General features: G+C 45.3%; 2 protein-coding genes across 3 annotated transcripts; both read right to left on the bottom strand.

The window, feature by feature from the left end:
• Positions 1-1,479: 1,479 nt before the first annotated feature.
• LOC135612876 (uncharacterized) lies at positions 1,480-10,600 on the bottom strand. Its single transcript, XM_065109921.1, has 15 exons — positions 10,452-10,600; positions 10,317-10,370; positions 9,513-10,151; positions 4,104-4,223; positions 3,904-4,023; positions 3,636-3,777; positions 3,371-3,547; positions 3,131-3,286; positions 2,888-2,994; positions 2,705-2,795; positions 2,485-2,626; positions 2,247-2,403; positions 2,035-2,151; positions 1,829-1,955; positions 1,480-1,746 (listed from the first exon to the last, which is right to left on the bottom strand). The coding sequence occupies exons 1-15, from the start codon at positions 10,598-10,600 to the stop codon at positions 1,480-1,482; spliced, it is 2,565 nt and encodes an 854-aa protein (XP_064965993.1).
• A 2,593-nt stretch (positions 10,601-13,193) lies between these two features.
• On the bottom strand, positions 13,194-16,288 carry LOC135680448 (probable rhamnogalacturonate lyase B). Of its 2 annotated transcripts, none has more exons than XM_065194334.1 (14): positions 16,155-16,288; positions 16,022-16,075; positions 15,827-15,946; positions 15,627-15,746; positions 15,379-15,520; positions 15,115-15,285; positions 14,832-14,987; positions 14,555-14,674; positions 14,386-14,466; positions 14,167-14,308; positions 13,929-14,085; positions 13,717-13,833; positions 13,507-13,633; positions 13,194-13,430 (listed from the first exon to the last, which is right to left on the bottom strand). In XM_065194334.1, exons 1-14 carry the CDS (start codon positions 16,286-16,288, stop codon positions 13,194-13,196), a joined length of 1,878 nt encoding a protein of 625 aa, XP_065050406.1. The 2 variants fall into 2 exon arrangements, with proteins under 2 accessions (XP_065050406.1, XP_065050416.1); XM_065194344.1 differs by having other exon boundaries at positions 15,827-15,965; positions 16,047-16,075.
• Between the last annotated feature and the right edge of the window lie 4,105 nt (positions 16,289-20,393).

The raw sequence follows: 20,393 nt of genomic DNA, 5'->3' as shown, positions 1-20,393 counted from the left end.
TGACTATCATGAGAATGAAATCAGGATAGACAAATTATTTTCTTGAAATTTCATCAATTTATCTAAAAGTTTGTGTTTTTAATCCTCATACTAAATAGATGGTTTAAGTGATCATTTTAGTATTTATTATGAAAGTTTAATAATGTAGTTGATATTGGTGATAAAATGAGAGAAATAAAAAACTGATCATTAAATTATATAGGCTATTACAATAGACAATAAATTATCTCCAAAACTTTACATATACGGATTAAATTAGCAAGAGTAATAAAATATGTATGAGAGAGAAATTATTATTAAGGAGATTATCACTCCGAACTTAATATTTATCTAACAACTTATTTTGAGTTTTATGAAAACACTACAGTTATAGAATTTCTCATTTTTGAATGGTAAGCATGAAATACAATAACCTTTCTAATGTTAGCAATGATTGTAAGGTAAATATTACTAAGTTCGACGTCGATGATAGCATGACCAAAGCTATGAAACGAAACCAAGATATCATCTATGAAAAAACTAATTAAAACAATTACCTATTCAACATATCAACCGAAGGGATGATGAGAACATCCAACACGAAGCGATTAAAAATTTTATAATTTTACTCTTTTTTATATCAATATTTTTTTAATGTCATTATACTTATTATAGTTATACATCTATTCTTCATAATTTTATAAATAAAATTATGATTTTTTTTATATTTTAATTTTTAATAAAAATAAAAAATTAACGATTCGAACTAGAACTAGAACCAATGGTTCTAGTTCCAAGATTGGTCCTGTTAGGAACGGGATCGGCACTAAGAGGAGGGTGAATTAGTGCAGCAGTAAAATCACGTTTTCAAAAACGTTTCATTTTGATAAAACCGGTTTCGTAAAGATGTTAACTTGAAATTGTACGGAAACGTAGTGAAGGAGAAATTCAGTTTGCAATAAACACTTATCAATTGATTTTATCATCAAAATACGTGATGCAACAGGTCATGGGTGGTTGGTTTCAGTTTCTGATTTTGAAATATCAAAAAATAAAATTATTGATTTCGGAATCAAGATCGTCCATTTCAAAATTAAGATTAAGGTCAAGGCTAACTAACAAGGTACGGATCGGGCGAAACGATCCTTGAGCTAGTTGGGCTTGCTATTAACCTGATCACAGCTAGTCGAGTGGGTTTGGATCATCAATCGAAAATGATACCAACCAATTAAGGGAGGGAAAGATGCCTGGAATGGTGATAACATAAAAGTATTTATGTTATTAATATTAATATAAAAGTGATACGACTTAATTGACAAGCAATCAGAACTGAACACGTGGTATTCACTTGCATAGCCTCTTCCCTACGTTTCCATGTCTGAGAAGAAAATAATTCTTCATTTACATCTCCAATTTCTCCAAATATTCATTCTAGTCGGTGATATCGATCTAAGTATATGGTTTGATAGAATCAATATTTCAATGAACAAAACACAATCTTCATTCAACAACATCATCTGTGCTTGCAACACTGTCTGCGGGAGCTTCCATTCGGATGTAGTCGTACATGACTCCTTGAAAAGGGCTTTGGCACCGCGTCTGGGTTAAGAAGATGATGTTGTCGCCTTCAAGAAGCCAACTGCTCTCCACATCGATGCTGAACAACCAGTACAACCCATGGATTCCTTGTCTGGCGATCGAGTTGTCTCTCCCAATTAGCCTTGTCGTGAAGTGTGCAGGCTGCACTCTTGGGTTGTTGAATCGAACCTTCAAATCCAACAAGAACACTCATGTCATCACCAACAAGAAGGAGGAGGAGGAGGAGGAGGAAGAGAGGATTCAGACATACTTGTAGCTCGGATAGGTGGGCAGCTGCAAGCGCCACTCGAAGCTTGTACGGTCCATTCGGATGCACACTATCGAGTCGAAACCTTATCTGCCATGTAGTTGCCTGATGGGAACCCTGCCCATCCTTCCTGCAAGAAACGTAGAAGAACTCAAAAAAATGAATTCAACGTATCTTCACAGATGAGAGATCAGAGGAAGCAAACGAACCTGGTAACTTGTGCGTAGAACCAGTCTTTCCTGTAGTCACTGACACCAATTGTATAGATCAGATCTCCATCAGGATACAGATCTGCGTATCTCTCCCACAACCCATACTGCCTGAACCTGAGATGAAGAAGAAGAACACCAAGGAATTTTGGTGAATGAAGTGCTGCAACCTCAAATGCAGTGAAATCAAAGAACCCTCAGATTTGTGCAACCTATCAGAATGATCCACATAGAGTCTGTTGGTGTGTTTAGGGTCAGGATCTGGGACGAAGAACTCCGCGGCGGAGCGATCGGGAATGCCGATCTCCCACAAGGTTGGCCCATCTCTTGGTGGATTATACACAAGGCTACCCAGATTGATGTGGTTTCCTGCTCAGATTAATATCATCAGATTCATGAAATTGACAGAGCAGAAGAACAAGAATAGCACAACAAACATATCATACTAACCTGACGTTACGGTTATGTTTAGACTAGATTTGTAGTCCCCAATAAAACCAGGAACCCATGCATAAAGGTTGTACACTCCAGTTCTGACGTTCTTGATGAAGAAGTTGCCGTTAACGTCTGCTTTCACCCAGAACTGGTATCCCTGCAACACATGATGGTGATCATTTTTAGCTCGGATCATGACAGGAACTTGCTTGAGCATGATCAATAGGTCCGGAACCTTGCTTTCTCTCTGCCAAGATCCGGCTTCTCCTGGTGAAGCCAAACCAACAAAAGCAGCATTCCCATTTATGTATTCCTTACTGATGTGCCTGACACAATAATATATCCTCATCAGAACAGAGATCACTCCACATTATGAGGCACAGTAAAATGCTCGAGGAAACAGAAAAGTGCTACATACTTGTCTAGAACAAGTAGTCTACCAGAAACAGAGCCTCTCTGCTCGCTCTTGTGGAAGTCCTCTGAAGCAGGAAAGTCGTACGGCCACTTCTCCACTTCAACCTGCATCTGAATCAAGAACAAGAAAGCTCAGTGTAGAGTCTCGTGCATGTGTCTCAGGGCTGACAAGTAGAAGGAATTCAAGTACGGAATGACTACCACATAGAATATAGTTTTCGATGGGAAAAGAAGCAAGATGGCCTACCTGCTTCTGGGCGTCTTCCCAGAGAAGCTTTGGATCCGATTTGTCCGGAGCAGAATTAAGATATATGAACACAGGGCCAAACACCTTCTTCCAGTATTCTCCGTTCCTGAATTTAGGCACAGTGTCCACCCCGGAGTAATGAGAGCTCACGAACATCTAAAATTTGGGAAGAAAGGATTCGTATCAAACAAATGAATCTGGCTTGGGAGGAAGATGGAAGATCTTGCAGGTGATTGAGGCACTTACAGAAAGGGCGGTAGGACCAACATGAGATGTCAGATCCTGCCTCACAGGTCCTCCTGACTTAAACTCATTACTTGGGGTGATCACCCAAAACCCTACGGAAGGATCAGAAGAAATCCATCCATGCACCAAACTGTCCTTGTTCTCACTGGAATACTGGTATTTGTCATCCACCTATGCAATTATTTGGCAGATTCAGATGCTGCATGATCACTCTATGAACTGCGTAAATGGAAGCATTCAAATGTAGACCTCTGTTTACCTCCCCTCTCAAGGCTACATTGGTTGGATCAATGAGTCGGACTGCTTCAGGGTATCCTAACTTGTGTGACCTTCCGTCCCTGCGATCATCAGGCATTGGCATGATTCTTTGCCCGTTGTCTGCAATGGCCATGTAGTGAAACCTGTTTCGGAGAAGAAGTGTTAATGAAGAAGCTAGTAACACAAGAAAAGAACAAGCTTAAGATCTACATCTTGAACATTAAATGGTCAAGAAGAAAATTGCATGAAGAAAGGTGGAGATCATGTACTTGTCCTTTCTAAGTTTGAAAACCACCCTGGTCTCTCCAAGATTGAAGTCGGGCCAGCCTTGAAGGTGTTCATATATGGCGTAGGTGTAGAAGCCTGAGCTGCCTCGCAACATTACAAACCTACAGAATTATAAGCACAATCTCAATTATTTAGCCGACAAGTATTTGCTTCTTGACAAGCGCAGAATTTGCGTTGCAACCTTTTGTCGATGTTTAAAGGCACGAACTTGCCTCGGTGGGAGGGATCCCATTTTGTTCTGAAAGAGACCTCAACATGGTTTGCATCTTGCTGCACTACGTCAAATTCTGTTCCGAGTATTCTGTAACCCAATTGAAATGGTAAGCAGAAGCTAAAAGGTTAGGGGAGGAAGAGAGAGATGAGCAGCTACACTCACTTCTGAAATATACCAGAATCTCGATCTGATGGATTCCAAACAAGATCCCAATACCTGCGCATCACCAGTCGATGATAAGATCGATATACATTTGAGGGATCAAAAAAGATTAATTGCAGCTATATATTAGCATACCCTCTGTTAGGGTAAACACCTTTTTTTTCTTAGCCGTGACCCGAGGGGTCGTCTCGGCTCGTTCGGGGGTCCGAATGGCGCGGATCTCCCTGGGGCGATGCTTGTCTCCACCGAGATGGGCGGGTGCGGCCTCGGACTCGGGGTGGTGCAGCGACTTCCTCCGAGCGGGGACTCCTCGCCTGCGCGCCCCGGGCGGGAGACCTCGGCTTGATACCTGCACAAAGGTCGGGTCGGCTCGGCCCGACCCCTCCGACGATCAAGTTAGAGAGATGAGGGGGCGGTTGTTCGGGGAGTAAAGTCTGACCTCTTCCCTCTGGCTGGAGGACGTTTATAGGGGAACTCGGCATTATCGGGCGCGCCATCCCGTTGGTCGGGGCCGTACCTCTGATGGCGTCCGACATCGCCGAGGACGTTGCGTATGGGATCGGGGAATCGCAGGGTATGGGCGAGCTTCAACCGCTACCTACTTCTGTCTCGTCCTACTGTGCTGGGTTGACTGAGGGGCTGTGGGCTCAGTGAGGCTGACGTCCGGACGCAGACCGTTGCCCTCATTGCTCTCTCTGGGGCGCCGCGCCTGTCCACGTGCGGGGGGCGTTGCTGGGAGTGGGGTTTACCATTTTTTGCCATATCATATCCCCCCCCAAAGGAAGCCATGGCTCGGCATCGGACGGTGGGGATTCGAGGCGTGGCTTTGATCGGTAAGCGGCGGTTCTCTTCGTGGTTCACGATTGAGACACATGTTCGGGGCAAGTAGGCCGCGCCGCGTAGGTGCTTTGGTCGGCATGGGGCCAGGGGGCACGTCTCGGGCGGGCTGGCCGCGCCGAGGAGGTGGTCTCGGGGACATGAGGCCGAGGAGCACGTCTCGGACGGGCTGGCCGCGCCGAGGATGTGATCTCGGAAAATATGCGGCCGAGGAGCACGTCTCGGGCGGGCTGGCCGCGCCGAGGAGGTGGTCTCGGAAACATGCGGCCGAGGAGCACGTCTCGGACGGGCTGGCCGCGCCGAGGAGGTGATCTCAGAAACATGCGGCCGAGGAGCACGTCTCGGGCGGGCCGGCCGCGCCGAGGAGGTGGTCTCGGGGATATGAGGCCGAGGAGCACGTCTCGGACGGGCTGGCCGCGCCGAGGAGGTGGTCTCGGAAACATGCGGCCGAGGAGCACGTCTCGGACGGGCTGGCCGCGCCGAGGAGGTGATCTCGGAAAATATGCGGCCGAGGAGCACGTCTCGGGCGGGCTGGCCGCGCCGAGGAGGTGGTCTCGGAAACATGCAGCCGAGGAGCACGTCTCGGACGGGCTGGCCGCGCCGAGGAGGTGATCTCGGGAACATACGGCCGAGGAGCACGTCTCGGGCGGGCCGGCCGCGCCGAGGAGGTGGTCTCGGGGATATGAGGCCGAGGAGCACGTCTCGGACGGGCTGGCCGCGCCGAGGAGGTGGTCTCGGAAACATGCGACCGAGGAGCACGTCTCGGACGGGCTGGCCGCGCCGAGGAGGTGATCTCGGGAACATACGGCCGAGGAGCACGTCTCGGGCGGGCCGACCGCACCGAGGAGGTGGTCTCGGGGATATGAGGCCGAGGAGCACGTCTCGGACGGGCTGGCCGCGCCGAGGAGGTGGTCTCGGGGATATGAGGCTGAGGAGCACGTCTCGGACGGGCTGGCCGCGCCGAGGAGGTGATCTCGGGAACATACGGCCGAGGAGCACGTCTCGGGCGGGCCGGCCGCGCCGAGGAGGTGGTCTCGGGGATATGAGGCCGAGGAGCACGTCTCGGACGGGCTGGCCGCGCCGAGGAGGTGGTCTCGGGGATATGAGGCCGAGGAGCACGTCTCGGACGGGCTGGCCGCGCCGAGGAGGTGGTCTCGGAAACATGCGGCCGAGGAGCACGTCTCGGACGGGCTGGCCGCGCCGAGGAGGTGATCTCGGGAACATACGACCGAGGAGCACGTCTCGGGCGGGCCGGCCGCGCCGAGGAGGTGGTCTCGGGGATATGAGGCCGAGGAGCACGTCTCGAACGGGCTAGCCGCGCCGAGGAGGTGGTCTCGGGGATATGAGGCCGAGGAGCACGTCTCGGACGGGCTGGCCGCGCCGAGGAGGTGGTCTCGGAAACATGCGGCCGAGGAGCACGTCTCGGACGGGCTGGCCGCGCCGAGGAGGTGATCTCGGGAACATACGGCCGAGGAGCACGTCTCGGGCGGGCCGGCCGCGCCGAGGAGGTGGTCTCGGGGATATGAGGCCGAGGAGCACGTCTCGGACGGGCTGGCCGCGCCGAGGAGGTGGTCTCGGAAACACGCGGCCGAGGAGCACGTCTCAGACGGGCTGGCCGCGCCGAGTAGGTGATCTCGGGAACATACGGCCGAGGAGCACGTCTCGGGCGGGCCGGCCGCGCCGAGGAGGTGGTCTCGGGGATATGAGGCCGAGGAACACGTCTCGGACGGGCTGGCCGCACCGAGGAGGTGGTCTCGGAAACATGCGAAAAGATCGTCGTTCCACGTCGTTCCCTGCAGCGTCCTTGGGTCCGCATTTATGATGGGGTGTTCGTTGGCCTTTCCTGATGCGAGTGAGTGTGCGGATGAGCTGTTGGCCGCTATGGGGAGACGAAGGGACGTCTCTCCTGGCGGGATTTTTCCTATATAATCGGCGCACTCGGCCCGTTTCACGATTCTTGTTGCTGAGTCTTGGACCTCACCGCCCTTTCTGTCGTCACACCCCCTCCTTCCCTACGCCGCCACTCTCCAGTCGCTCTTTCGTCGTCCTTCTAGTTCGTCCCAAAGCCGGTAAGGATGTCCCTCTCGCCTGTCTCTTCACCTCCGTCCCTCGATAGAGCCCGGGAGTGCACGCCTCCGCCCTCCCCAGATGAGGAGGCGGCGCGAGCCCTTGAGGCTCTAATGTGGCCGCACGACCTCGACTCAGTGGTGAGCGGGTCGTTGCTGGAAAAGCTCCGGGAGCGTTATCACGTCCCGGAGGAGTTTGCTCTAGTTGCACCTGACCCGGGGCAGCGGTCGTACGACCCGGTGCCTCGAGGTTTCGCGCTGACCCAAGATGCCCTAGAGGCTGGGTTGCACCTTCCCCTTCACCCCATCATCGTCTCCTGCCTTTCCCTATGGCGGATTTCGCCTTCCCAGGTGGCGCCTAACTCATGGCGGTACCTGGTAGCGTTCTTAGGGGAATGTTACTATGCCAACATTACCCCTACACGCAACCTCTTTCTCTCTTGTTTCCGCCTTCTCAAGGGGCCGGGGGGCTATTTCGTGTCGGCCCAGGCTGGCTTTCGTGTCGGGGGAGCCCCTTCAAATAACAAAGGGTGGAAGGGGCAGTTTTTTTACGTTAGCTGGACGAGGGATTGGGGCTTCGGAGTTCGGTGGGCGGTGAGAGTAATAGATAACACAGTCCCAGACTTGAACGACGAGGAGCGTCGGGACTTGAAGAGGCTTCGGGCGATCCTTCCCGGTTCTCAGGCCATCCGAGCTATGACCGAGGAGTGGCTAGCCGAGGCGGGTCTTAGCCCGGCTTTCGGGGGTATGTTTATAGAGGGTGTTCTCTATGTCTTGTTTGTTACCGCAGTTTGTGATGGTTTGCTTGTCTCCTTCGTAGGAATGAAGCTCCTGTCCCTCCGCGGTGGTCGCTCCTTGTCGGCTTCTTCCCCGCGCTAGTCTGCTGCTTCCCCTCCGCGTTCCTCAGCTGACCCGTTGCCCGGCTCGGCGGGTGCCCCACTAGAGGTCCCAAAGGGACGTCCGTCAAAGAAGGCAAGGACGACGGGTCCCGGGAAAGCCAAGGCGGGGGCCACTCCTTCAACAATCGCGGGCGCCAAGCGGACCACTCGGGACGAGGGGCCTTCCCGAGTTGAAGGGCCTAGCCAGGGGGCGGCCGGGAAGAGGTCGAGCCTGCCCACGGTGGATGATCTGTGCGGGCTATGCGTGGGGGCCGACGAGCCCCTATGGTCAGTGGTGATGGGCGAGCTTCCGCCGGGGGAGGCTTCCGACCCGCTGGTCGCCCGATGGAAGGGGCTGTCCCGAGGGGACAAAGTATGGGCCGGGGGAGATCCCTCGGCTGCTTTTCTTCGAGGCGTGCTCCACCCCGACCTGGCTCGGGACCTATACACCCTGCCTTCGGAGGCCATGCTTAACAAGGCGGGGAGGTTTCTAACACTGGTAAGCGTTTTGCTAACCCCGGGTATCCCCGTGACTGCGCGCTGACCCTTATTTTCCTGTGGCAGGGCCTCCACTATTCGACGGCGCTAATGGACCGAGTGCGCGACGCTGGCCAGGTAATCTGGGACTTCAGCGAGCGCAACTCCGAGTTGTGCCGCCAGCTAGAGGAGGTTCGGGCCGGGTCGGGCCCCGAGGCGGTAGCGGCCGCGGAAAAACGTGCGACCGATTCCGAGGAGGAGGTGGCACGCCTAAGGGCAGAGCTCGAGCGGTCGGGCGATACAGTCAAGGAGCTCCAGGAGTTCCTCCATTTGGATCGGGCCGAGCTCCGCCTGTTAAAGTCGGAGGCGCTCGGTCTCACCAAGAGGGCGGAGAAGGCCGAGGCCGAAGCCCGCGCTGCCTCCGATGCGCTGGCCGAGGAGGTTCGCCTCCGTCCGTCGAAGGACAAGGAGGCGATTGAAGCCTACAAGAAGTCCGAGAACTTCGAGCTCGGGCTGACCCGGATGGGACGAGTATCCTACGAGTATGGATACAGAATTGCCCTGGGTCGCTTCTGCTCATCTCCTCCCGGTTCCGAGGTGGAAAAGGACCCGTTCGCCTCTCATCCCGTGGACCTGAAGGTGGACATGCCGGAGGACGTGCCATTCGACGACCGCCCGAAGACTCCAGGAGAGTAGTGAGGGTCGTTTTTGTATGTCGGGGTCGAGGTCGAGGGGGTGAGGGGTCTTTGTACGAGTTTTTGGCTTCTGTATCCTCCTTTTTAATAAGATGATCTTTTCTTCTGATTTCCGTGTTTGCGTAGTGTCTATATCTTCAGACGAAATATTTCCTAAGGTTCTGTATGTTCCAAGTCCGAGGGACGGGGTCGCCCTCCATTGTCGCGAGTCGGAATGTCCCCGGTCGGGATACTCCGATGACCCGATAGGGTCCCTCCCACTTCGGGGCCAGTTTCCCCCTTACTTGGGTTGGGTGGCTGACCTCGATTTTGCGCAGGACCAGGTCCTCTAGCTTTATCGATCGGGGTCGTACGCTTCGGTTGTAGACCCTCGCTACGGCTCTTTTGTAAGAAAGAGCTTTCTGATGTGCGTCGGCCCGTCTCTCCTCGAGCAGGTCCAGGTTGGATCGGAGCCCTTCGCCCGAGGCTTCTTCGCTGTAGTCCGTCGTCCGCGGAGTCGGGACGGCTACTTCGGATGGTAACACGGCCTCGGTCCCGAACGTGAGGCTATAGGGAGATTCCCCGGTCGGGGTCTTGGGGGTAGTGCGAAGCGCCCACAGGACGCTCGGGAGCTCGTCGATCCAAGCCGATCGGGTAGCAGATACCCTTCTCTTGAGGCCGTCGATGATGGACCGGTTGGTTACTTCAGCTAGCCCATTCGCCTGGGGGTAAGCCACCGAGCTGAATCTCAACTGAATTCTGTGCTTGGCGCAAAACTCTTGGAATCTCCTGCCGGCGAACTGAGGTCCATTGTCGGTAACGATGGACTGGGGCAGGCCGAACCGAGTTATGAGGTTTCTCCACACGAACCTTTCCACTTGCGACTCCGTAATGGTCGCTAGGGGCTCGGCTTCGACCCATCTGGTAAAGTAGTCCACTCCCACGATGATGTACTTCCGCTGGCCGGAGGCGGGCAGGAGAGGCCCGAGTATGTCCAGTCCCCATTGCGCGAATGGCCAAGCGCAGTCGACGGGGGTGAACAGGACCGCCGTCGGGAGGAAGAGAGAGATGAGCAGCTACACTCACTTCTGAAATATACCAGAATCTCGATCTGATGGATTCCAAACAAGATCCCAATACCTGCGCATCACCAGTGGATGATAAGATCGATATACATTTGAGGGATCAAAAAAGATTAATTGCAGCTATATATTAGCATACCCTCTACCGTCTTCTTTTTCCTTAATTTCCGCTACATTATCAAGTCCATGGTATCTGACTCCCGTAATGGAACCTCCGGGCTTCGACAACGTGAGTTGGACGATGCCATTGTCCAATAAAACCTCCAATTCCACTTCTGTCAGACACATCGCTCAAACTACTCCGAACCATTGACGATACAAAATGGATAGCTTACATGTTGGCGTTCCACGTGCACCGTCACATCGGCGGCAAGTGAAGTTGGTAAGGATTGCACTGCATGCAGTGGCGACGGAATCAGAGAGGGTATCAGGAAACAGCTGGTGCAAGTATGGTGTATCTCTGTTAGCTTCTACTCACATGAAGATGATGCCATGCCAGGCCGTGCGAGCGAGAGGCGTTTGTGAGCTTAGCAATATTGCCACGGGCTGCTGCTATCTGTATTCTGTATGCCACGAGTTGGTTAGGTTTGTTTTGGTTCGCGGCCAAAGTATCATGGGCGTCCGTGCAAAGATGAAGACGGAGGTGGGTGCTATATGAATCACGTAGCTTTCATGCGACAATTGGGTGTATGTTATGACATCCCAATTTTATCTCTTTCTTTTTTTTTCGTCTTTTTCACCTGTTTATTTTTATGTACTATATATACTACTGCCAATATTTTTTAGAAAAACTATGGTACTTGAAAACTTCAGGAAGGAGTCAGAATCCGATTGGTTGCAAATAATTATTGTATATATATCAATTGCCTTACATAGTGCTTGGAGAAACAAATTTATCCATTTCAAAGTAAAATGCCAGTCTCAAAAACTCGACATCTATTGACTGCTAAAAAATGGATAGGATACTCTGGACGACTCTATCTAAGATGAATGCAACCGAAGGAAGGAGGATTAGAATGAATCAAGCATCTCGATTCTTACGTTCTGGGTGGATGCATCGAAGATGTTTTATTTGATTAGGATATATTAGGCTATGATATTTATGGCTTAGATAGATATATCATCATATATGAGTAAATTCTTTGATTGAGTAAATTAAATCGAATGCTTTAATTCTTTCATTCTAATTAGAGATATCTTGCATAATGAAGATTTTTTGTTTGATTATAACACATCAAATATTTTTAATTCTTATTTCCTAGGTACGCATGCCATGTGTCGGATGATGATTTGTCTAACGAGGATGCATCGAGCATTTTGATGCTTTTGTGTCGAGGGATGTGTTATAGAGAGATGCTTTGCTTCATCAGAATGCATCAAACACCTTGATTTTTATGTTATAGACAATCACTCTGCATGATAGGGGATGATTTGCTCATTAGATGTTTTGATATTTATGTCCTGATGAACACATTATGTATGGGTCGATATTTTTCTTTCCAAAGAGAGTGGGTTAGAGATTCATTGTCGCCTTGTCTAAGGCGAATAGTTTTCTATTTTTTATCATATAAGGTTGGATTGAGCTTCTTTTTTTTTTTATCCAACAAAAATGAGTCAAACACCCATTGGAATAGGTTAAAGAAGTTCTTGGTGGTCTTTTGGCATTCTAACGAGAGAAATGGAGATGACTTTATGTCATTGATGAAGGTATGAATTAAGTATACTTCATGTTGAACATTTTCATGCAGCCATAACTAATGGCTTGTTTATGACTTTTGATGAACTAAAGTTCAAACTTTTTTTCTTTGCTACCTGTCCCAAAGGATGATATGGAGGAAAATAGGAGTGCCATTTCCGACATCGATCGTCATCTATGTAACTTCATGTAAATCATTAACTCCATTGTATATGACTCCCCTAATGAAACCTCTAGGCTTCGACAACGTGAGTTGGATGATGTCATTATTCGTCACAACCTACAAATCCATTATTGTCGTACTAAAAAAAAGGATTATATAATTTTATTTAATTGGATAAAATATATTATAGATCTGATTGGATTCTAAATATAATTAGTCTATGATAAATTTTTTTAGAAGATAACTTAATTTAAAGAGACTCTTCTAATCATTTATCATAGATTTTTTGCTCTTATTTAATTATCTAGATATAATATTACAGATTATCGATCTATTCTGTTTCTCTTTAGTCATTATTTTATTACTAATAATGGTCTATGGAAAATAATAAGAGAGAAGAAGGATAGTCTAATTCATCTCTTAAATCAAACTACGGAGTGTATTATTGGATCGGATAAAGTTATTCAAAATGATATTAATAGGTATGCACATCTAATAATCTTCGATCTATAATTATTTGATTAAACTTATTCCGCATAATAGTATTATCATAGTTTTTTTTTCTTATAATTGGTATCAAAAATCAAAATAACTTAGATCATAAAAGAATTTTAGCCCTATTTATGTGATTAGATTTGTTTGAATTATTATTTTAATTTTAAATTAATATTATTTTTCATTTAATTCATGATATGGGAAGAACCACTACGCAGCCTGATTTTGGCCAGATGACAGATTATTGTGGACGATGTGGCGGCACATCCCGACAAATAGCTACGACATCACTCGAGACGCCTCCAATAATATTTAGTTTGGACATCTTCCAATAGTAATTGCGATACAGAATTAAATTTGTACACGACAAAAAAAAAAAAGATCAGAACATATCTTTCTTAATTTACGTCACGAAATATTCATGATACTCAATATGATATCGATCCAATTATTTGGTTTGACAGAAATAATGTCTGAATGAACATGACAAAATCTTCATTCAGCAACATGGACTGTGCTTGAGACTGTCATGCGGGAGCTTCCAATCGGATGTAGTCGTACATGACTCCTTGAAAAGGGCTTTCAGACCGCGTCTGGGTTAAGAAGATGATGTTGTCGCCTTCAAGAAGCCAACTGCTATCCACATCGATGCTGAACAACCAGTACAACCCATGGATTCCGTGTCGGGCGATCGAGTTGTCTCTCCCAATTAGCCCGGTCGTGAAGTGAGCAGGCTGCTGCACTATTGGGTTGTTGAATCGAACCTTCAAATCCAACATGAATGTCATCACCAACAACGAGGAGGAGGAAGAGGAGGAGGAAGCGAGGATTCAGACATACTTGTATCTCAGATAATGCGGCAGATGCAAGTGCCAGTCGAAGCTTGTAAGTTCCATTCCGGTGTACATTATTGAGTGGAAACTTTATCTGCCATGTAGTTGCCTGATAGGAAGCCTGCCCATGCTTCCTAGATAGGGTGGCGGCAGAAGAAGTCAAGCAAGTCAGCTCAACATGTCTTCGGAGAACAGAGATCAGAGGAAGTAAACGAACCTGGTAACGTGTGCGTAGAACCAGTCTTTCTTGTAGTCGCTGACGCCGACTGTATACATCAGATCTTGATCAGGATACAGATCTGCGTATCTCGCCCACAACCCGTACTGTCTAAACCTGTGATGAAGAACAACAACAACCAGGGGATTTAGGTGAATGAAGTGCTGCAACCTCAAATGCAGTGAAATCAAGAACCCTTAGATCTGTTCTACCTATCAGGATGATTCACATAGAGTCTGTTGATATATTTAGGATCAGGATCTGGGACGAAGAACTCCGCGGCGGAGCGATCGGGAATGCCGATCTCCCACAAGGTTGGCCCATCTCTTGGTGGCCTATATACAAGGTTACCCAGATCTATGTGATTTCCTGCTCAGATTAGCATCATCAGATTCGAGAAATTGAGAGTGTAGAAGAACAAGAATCGCACAACAAACATATCATACTAACCGGAGGTTACGGTTATGTTTACACTAGATTTGTAGTCCCCAATAAAACCAGGAACCCATGCATAAAGGTTGTACACTCCAGTTCTGACGTTCTTGATGTAGAAGTTGCCTTCAACGTCTGCTCTTTCCCAGAATTGGTATCCCTGCAACACATCATGGTGAGTATGTTTAGCTCGAATTATGACAAGAACTTGCTTGAACATGATCAATAGGTAGGAACCTTGCTATCTCTCTGCCAAGATCCTGCTTCTCCTGGTGAAGCCAAACCAACAAAAGCAGCATTCCCATTTACGGAATCGTTCTTGGCGGGCCTGACAGAGTAATGTATCCTCATCAGAACAGATATCGTTCTACATCATGAGACACAGAATATAACTGAGAAATCAGACAAGTGTTACGTACTCGTCTACAACGAGTAGTCTACCGGAAACAGAGCCTCTTTGCTCGCTCTTTTGGAAGTCCTTTGAAGCAGGAAATTTGTACGGCCAGCTTCCCTCTTCAACCCGCGCCTAAATCAAGAACAAGAAAGCTCAGTGTAGATTCTTGTGCTCCGTATCCAGTCTTTGAGTGGGAGAAGAATGTTAGAGAACACTTTATGCTCCAAGGAAATCACTATCACATACAGTAATAATAGTTTTCGATGGGAAAAGAAGCAAGACGGCCTACCTGCTTCTTGGCGTCCTCCCAGAGAAGCTTGGGATCCGATTTCGTCGATGCAGAATTAAGGTAAATGAACACAGGGCCAAACACCTTCTTCCAGTATTCTCCGTTTCTGACTCTAGGCACAATGTCGTCCCCGGTGTAATGAGAACTCACAAAGATCTGAAATTTGGGGACAAAGAATTTGTACCAAACAAGTGAACCAAAATCGGTGCTTCTTTTCTCTAACATTTTGATGCAAATAAGTCTGCAAGGTGAAAGATATCGGAGGCACAAGCATGGTACTCACAGCGAGGGAGGTAGGACCAGCATGAGATGTCAGATCCTGCTTCACAGGCCCTCCTGAGTTAAACTCATTACTTGGGGTGATCACCCAAAACCCTACGGAAGGATCAGAAGAAATCCATCCATGCCCCATACTGTCCTTGTTCTCACTGGAATACTGGTATTTATCATCCACCTATGCAATCATTCGGTAGATTCACATGCTGCGTGCTTGATCATTGCTATTAACTGCATGATAAGATAATTCGAAAGGAGACTCCTTTTTTACCTCCCCTCTCAAGTCTGCATTAATTGGGTTAGTGAGTCTGACTGCTTCTGCGTAACCCAACCTCTGTGACCTTCCGGCCGCGCGATCTTCTGGCATGGGCATGATTCTTTGTCTGTTGTCTGCAATGGCCATGTAGTGAAACCTGTTTCACAGAAGAAGTGTTGATGAAGAACAAGCTTAGGATCTACATAGCGAACATTACATGGTCAAAGTAGAAAATTGCACGAGGAAAAGTGGGGATCATGTACATATCCTTCCTAAGCTTGAAAGCCACCCTGGTCTCTCCTAGATTGAAGTCGGGCCAGCCTTGAAGGTGTTCATATATGGCGTAGGTGTAGAAGCCTGAGCTGCCTCGCAACATCACAAACCTACAGAATTATAAGCTCAATCTCAATTAGCTACCCTTCTAGTTTTTGCTTCTTGACAAGCACAGAATCTGCGGTGCAACCTTTTGTCGATGTTCAAAGGCACAAGCTTGCCTCCGTGGGAGGTATCCCATTGTGTTCTGAAAGAGACCTCAACCTGGTTTGCATCTTGCTGCACTACGTTAAATTCTGTTCCGAGTATTCTGTAACCCAATTGAAATGGTAAGCAGAAGCTAAAAGGTTAGGGGAGGAAGAGAGAGATGAGCAGCTACACTCACATCTGAAATATGCCTGGATCTCGATCTGATGGATTCCAAACAAGATCCCAATACCTGCATCACCAGTGGATGATAAGATCGATATGCATTTTAGGGATAAAAAAAGATTAATTTGAGCTATATATTAGCATACCCTCTACCGCCTTCCCTGTTCTTAACTTCCATTACATTATCAAGTCCATGGTATTTGACTCCCGTAATGGAACCACCGGGCTTCGACAACGTGAGTTGGACGATGCCATTGTCCAACACAACCTGCAAATCCATTTCTGTCGGACACATCGCTCAAACTACTCCGAACCACTGACGAAACAAAAAGGATAGGTTACATATTCGAGTTCGACGTGCACCGTCACACCGGCGGCTGGACGCAGGTCGTCTGAGCAAGCGAAGCTGGTAAGGATTGCACTGCATGCAGTGGTGACGGATTCAGAGAGAGGGTATAAGAAACAGTTGATGCAAGTGTGGTGTATCACTGCTAGCTTCTACTTACACGAAGATGATGCTATGCAAGGCCGTGCGAGCGAGAGCCATTTAGGAGCCTTAGATGGCCACGAGTTGCTGCTATGTGAGTGAAGATCCCCCTCGAGCTTGGGATAGGTAGCAGCACCGTTGGTTTGTGTTTTGGTTGAAGTATTATGGGCGGCTTGAAAAGATGAAGAAGGAGATGCGTGATGAAGCACGTAGTGGTATGCCGCAATGTTATAACGATGAACAGCTACACTCAATTTTTTGAGATGCGGAATGAACCAATTAGCATCCCAATTTTTTTTCTCTTTCTTAATTTCCTCTCTTGTTATTTTTATCATTGTTTACTAAACTGCTGCGAATATTTTATCAATTTTTTTATTAAATTAATTCTAATTTATAATCAACTATAGTTAATATATCCTAATTTATTTTTTTTAATAATATCGTACTTGACATTAAGAAAGAAATTTAAACCCGATTATTATTTTGGAATAAGGATTTTTGTATAACGGAGGGTAATATCCCTTTCATAAATTCAAAAATTATTGCTTAAATAAATAAACAATTATTGTTAAACAATTATTGCTAATGTGAATGCAACATGTAGGCAGAGATTATTTTTGAATGCTTTCCTGCTTATCTCAAGGTCAGATATATGAGATATTTTGCTTGATTATTATACATTTGATGTTTGATGCTTATTTCTTAAGCAGATGCATCACGTACGAGATGATTATTTTGCTCGATTATGATGCGTTAACTGCTTTGATATTTATGTTATAGGGAACGTATCATGAGTAGAGAGATTCTATGCTTGGTTAGGGTGCACTAATTTCTTTACACAAAACTTAGGTTGTTTAATTGATTTGATCGAGGAGGTCAGACATTCTTTTTCCTTTAACAATGTAAGTTAAAGTATATTTTGTTCGACAAGAGTGGCCTAATATATTTCATCTTTCAAGAGTGGGTTAAGAATCCTTGATCCGATAAGTAGGCCAAGTATTTTTAGGCCGACAAGATTAGACTTTTTTTGCTTGCCGAGAGTGGATTAAACATTTTTGGCCGAATGAGAATGGAAGAAACATGTTTAGTTTATGTCATTGATGAAGGCATGCAAGAGTAGGAAAGGATAAGGGTCAGCCACTCTACAAACAATTTGGCATAGTTAGCTCGATACTTGTTCATGCCTTGATTGATGGCTAGTAAGGCTATTGTAGCACAATTTGAAAATATATTATTAATAAAATGGAGCTCAAACTCCTTTGGCAACAGTCCAAAGGATCACATGAAAGCACGAGGAATATAAAGTCATTTTGTTATAAGGTGGTGGGAAAAGCCCAACATATGTGGGCATCATAAGTAATGTATAGTGTATAAAGTCACTTAAGCCCTAAATGTCACATGATCTATGTGATTAGTGCTTCCGTCAAAAGTTTTTAGAATGCAACGATGAGAGTTGAGGGAAACATATTTCTTCTGTATTAGTTGGGTGAAAGAAAACTAGTTTTAAAGATTGACTTTATTAAGTTCTTTAAGTCGAATCTTGTATCATATATCATCAAGATACTTGTCCATCTTGATGATATATGTGTGTGTGTGTGTGTGTGTGTGTGTGTGTGTGTGTGTGTGTGTGTGTGTGTGTGTGTGTGTGTGTGTGTGTGTGTGTGTGTGTGTGTGTGTGTGTGTGTGTGTGTGTGTGTGTGTGTGTCATAGGAAACGATATAAGTATAAAAACTATTTTTATGCCTCTGTTATATAAAAAAATTATATATCAAATTTATAAAATCAAATAAAAATATATCAAATTTATGATATGTAAACTTTAGATGCTATTTAGAAAGCTTTTATTTGATTTGTGAGCACATCGTCGTATATCCGAAAGCTATAGCAATATTGATCTACAAAAAAATTAGACTCGGCTTCTCCTCTTTTCTTATCTTTTACAGGACCACTATGAGCAACGAATTTAATGAATCAGGAGAGATAAGAAAAGATTTGTAATATCTCATTCATTCATGTGACTAAGGGGAGATAAAAGAAGATATATAATCTCTCAATAATATCATGTATCTCATCTCATCTTATCTAGGTATCCATGTATCAACATATTGTGTTGCGTGTTTAGTTCATAGGAGATCTTATCTATTTATAGGCGAGAGCAGATGACTTAGAATAAGTAATTAGGAGATTCCCTCCTATCAAGATCATCTTATATGGAATCTTACCTTAATTAGACTTCCTTTCTCTCGATTGATAATCGTAATCATAATTTAATTATATTCATAATATATTTTACCTAATTAGATATGTCACATAATCTTACATTCTCCCACTTGGCCCATTAATTAATAAGATATAAAAAAATAAAATTAAAATAAATAATTTTAAAAATAATTTTATTTAATTATATTATGAAACTTTAAGAATAATATGTTACACATGCATGCAACTTTTATAAAATAAGATAATAATTCAAATAAATATAATACTATATTAAGTCTGAATATTAATGCAAGTCAGTTATATATCATCAATATCATATTTTCTTCTATATACCACAATACTGTTAAACCTTCCTAATGTAGTTAAAATGCCTATATAATTTATTTTATGAAGATAATCCAGTTAGCTTATAAGGCTCAAGTTGTAACAATTGATATCAGAATCGACTTAATATTTGAGCATAACGAGAATGATTGAGTAGAAAATAGTAAGTAAACCATCAACTCTACCTATTTGACTCCTGTAATAAAACCTTTAGGCCTCGACAACGTGAGTTGGACGATGCCATTATTCATCAACCTACAAATCCACTTCTATCGTACTCGAGAAAACAAAAGGATTGATTTCGTGTTGACCTTCGACGTGCACCGTCACAGCAGTGGCCACGGTCGAATGCAGGTCGCTACCTGAGCAAGCAAAGCGTGTGAGGATTGTATTGCATGCAATGATGACGAACTAAGCGAGAGGATATAAGGTAACAGTTGATGCAAGCATGGTATATCTCCGTTAGCTTCTACTCATGAAGATGATACCATGCAAGGTGATGCCAACGAGAGGCATTTGTGATTTTTAAAGCGATAGATTATATACATTGGATAAATTATATTATCGAATTTAGAGAGAAAATTTATGATAAAATTTCTTAGAAGATAGTTTTGATTAGAGGTGTTCTCCTAATCATGAGTAGTTTATTTTACAAACATGTACTGTTGCTTCTTAGATGGAACTACGGAATGTATTATCAAATCAGATAAAGGTATTCCGAATGATATCAAAAGGTATATATATCTAATTTTTGATTTATAGTTATTTAGTTTTAGTTCCATATTATATTTATTCTGCATAACAATATTATTATATTTTTTTTCTTATAATTGATATCGAACAATCAAAATCAAAATAACTTAGATTATAAAAAAATTTAGATCTTTTTATGGGATTAGATCTATTCATCTTTTAAATTATTATTTTAATATTAAATTTATATTATTTTTAAATTAATCTATGATATATTATGTTCGATATGTGAATCTATCCGTCCGTGCACTTCTACTGTGTGCGAGCGATATAACGCGGGAAGAACCATTGACGGAAGTGTGCTGTAGGGCTGTCGTTGATATGATTGTTTTCGGCGTCGGTACTGCAGAGGGTGGCGGCCATCACTTGAGAGGCCTCCAATAATAATTAGCTTGGCCATCTTCCAATACTTAATTGTGATACAGAATTAAATGGGTACACACCAAAATAACAGATCAGAACATATCTTGTTAATTTACGTCTCGAAATATTAATGATACTCAATATGATATCGATCCAATTATTTGGTTTGACAGAAATAATATCTCAAAGAACATGACATAATCTTCATTCAGCAGCATGAACTGTACTTGAGACTGTG

Source organism: Musa acuminata, chromosome BXJ1-1 (assembly GCF_036884655.1).
Source record: "Musa acuminata AAA Group cultivar baxijiao chromosome BXJ1-1, Cavendish_Baxijiao_AAA, whole genome shotgun sequence".
Lineage (NCBI taxonomy): Eukaryota > Viridiplantae > Streptophyta > Magnoliopsida > Zingiberales > Musaceae > Musa > Musa acuminata.
The sequence above is the reverse complement of the archived record's forward strand: the minus strand, read 5'-3'. Positions and strand labels throughout refer to the sequence as shown.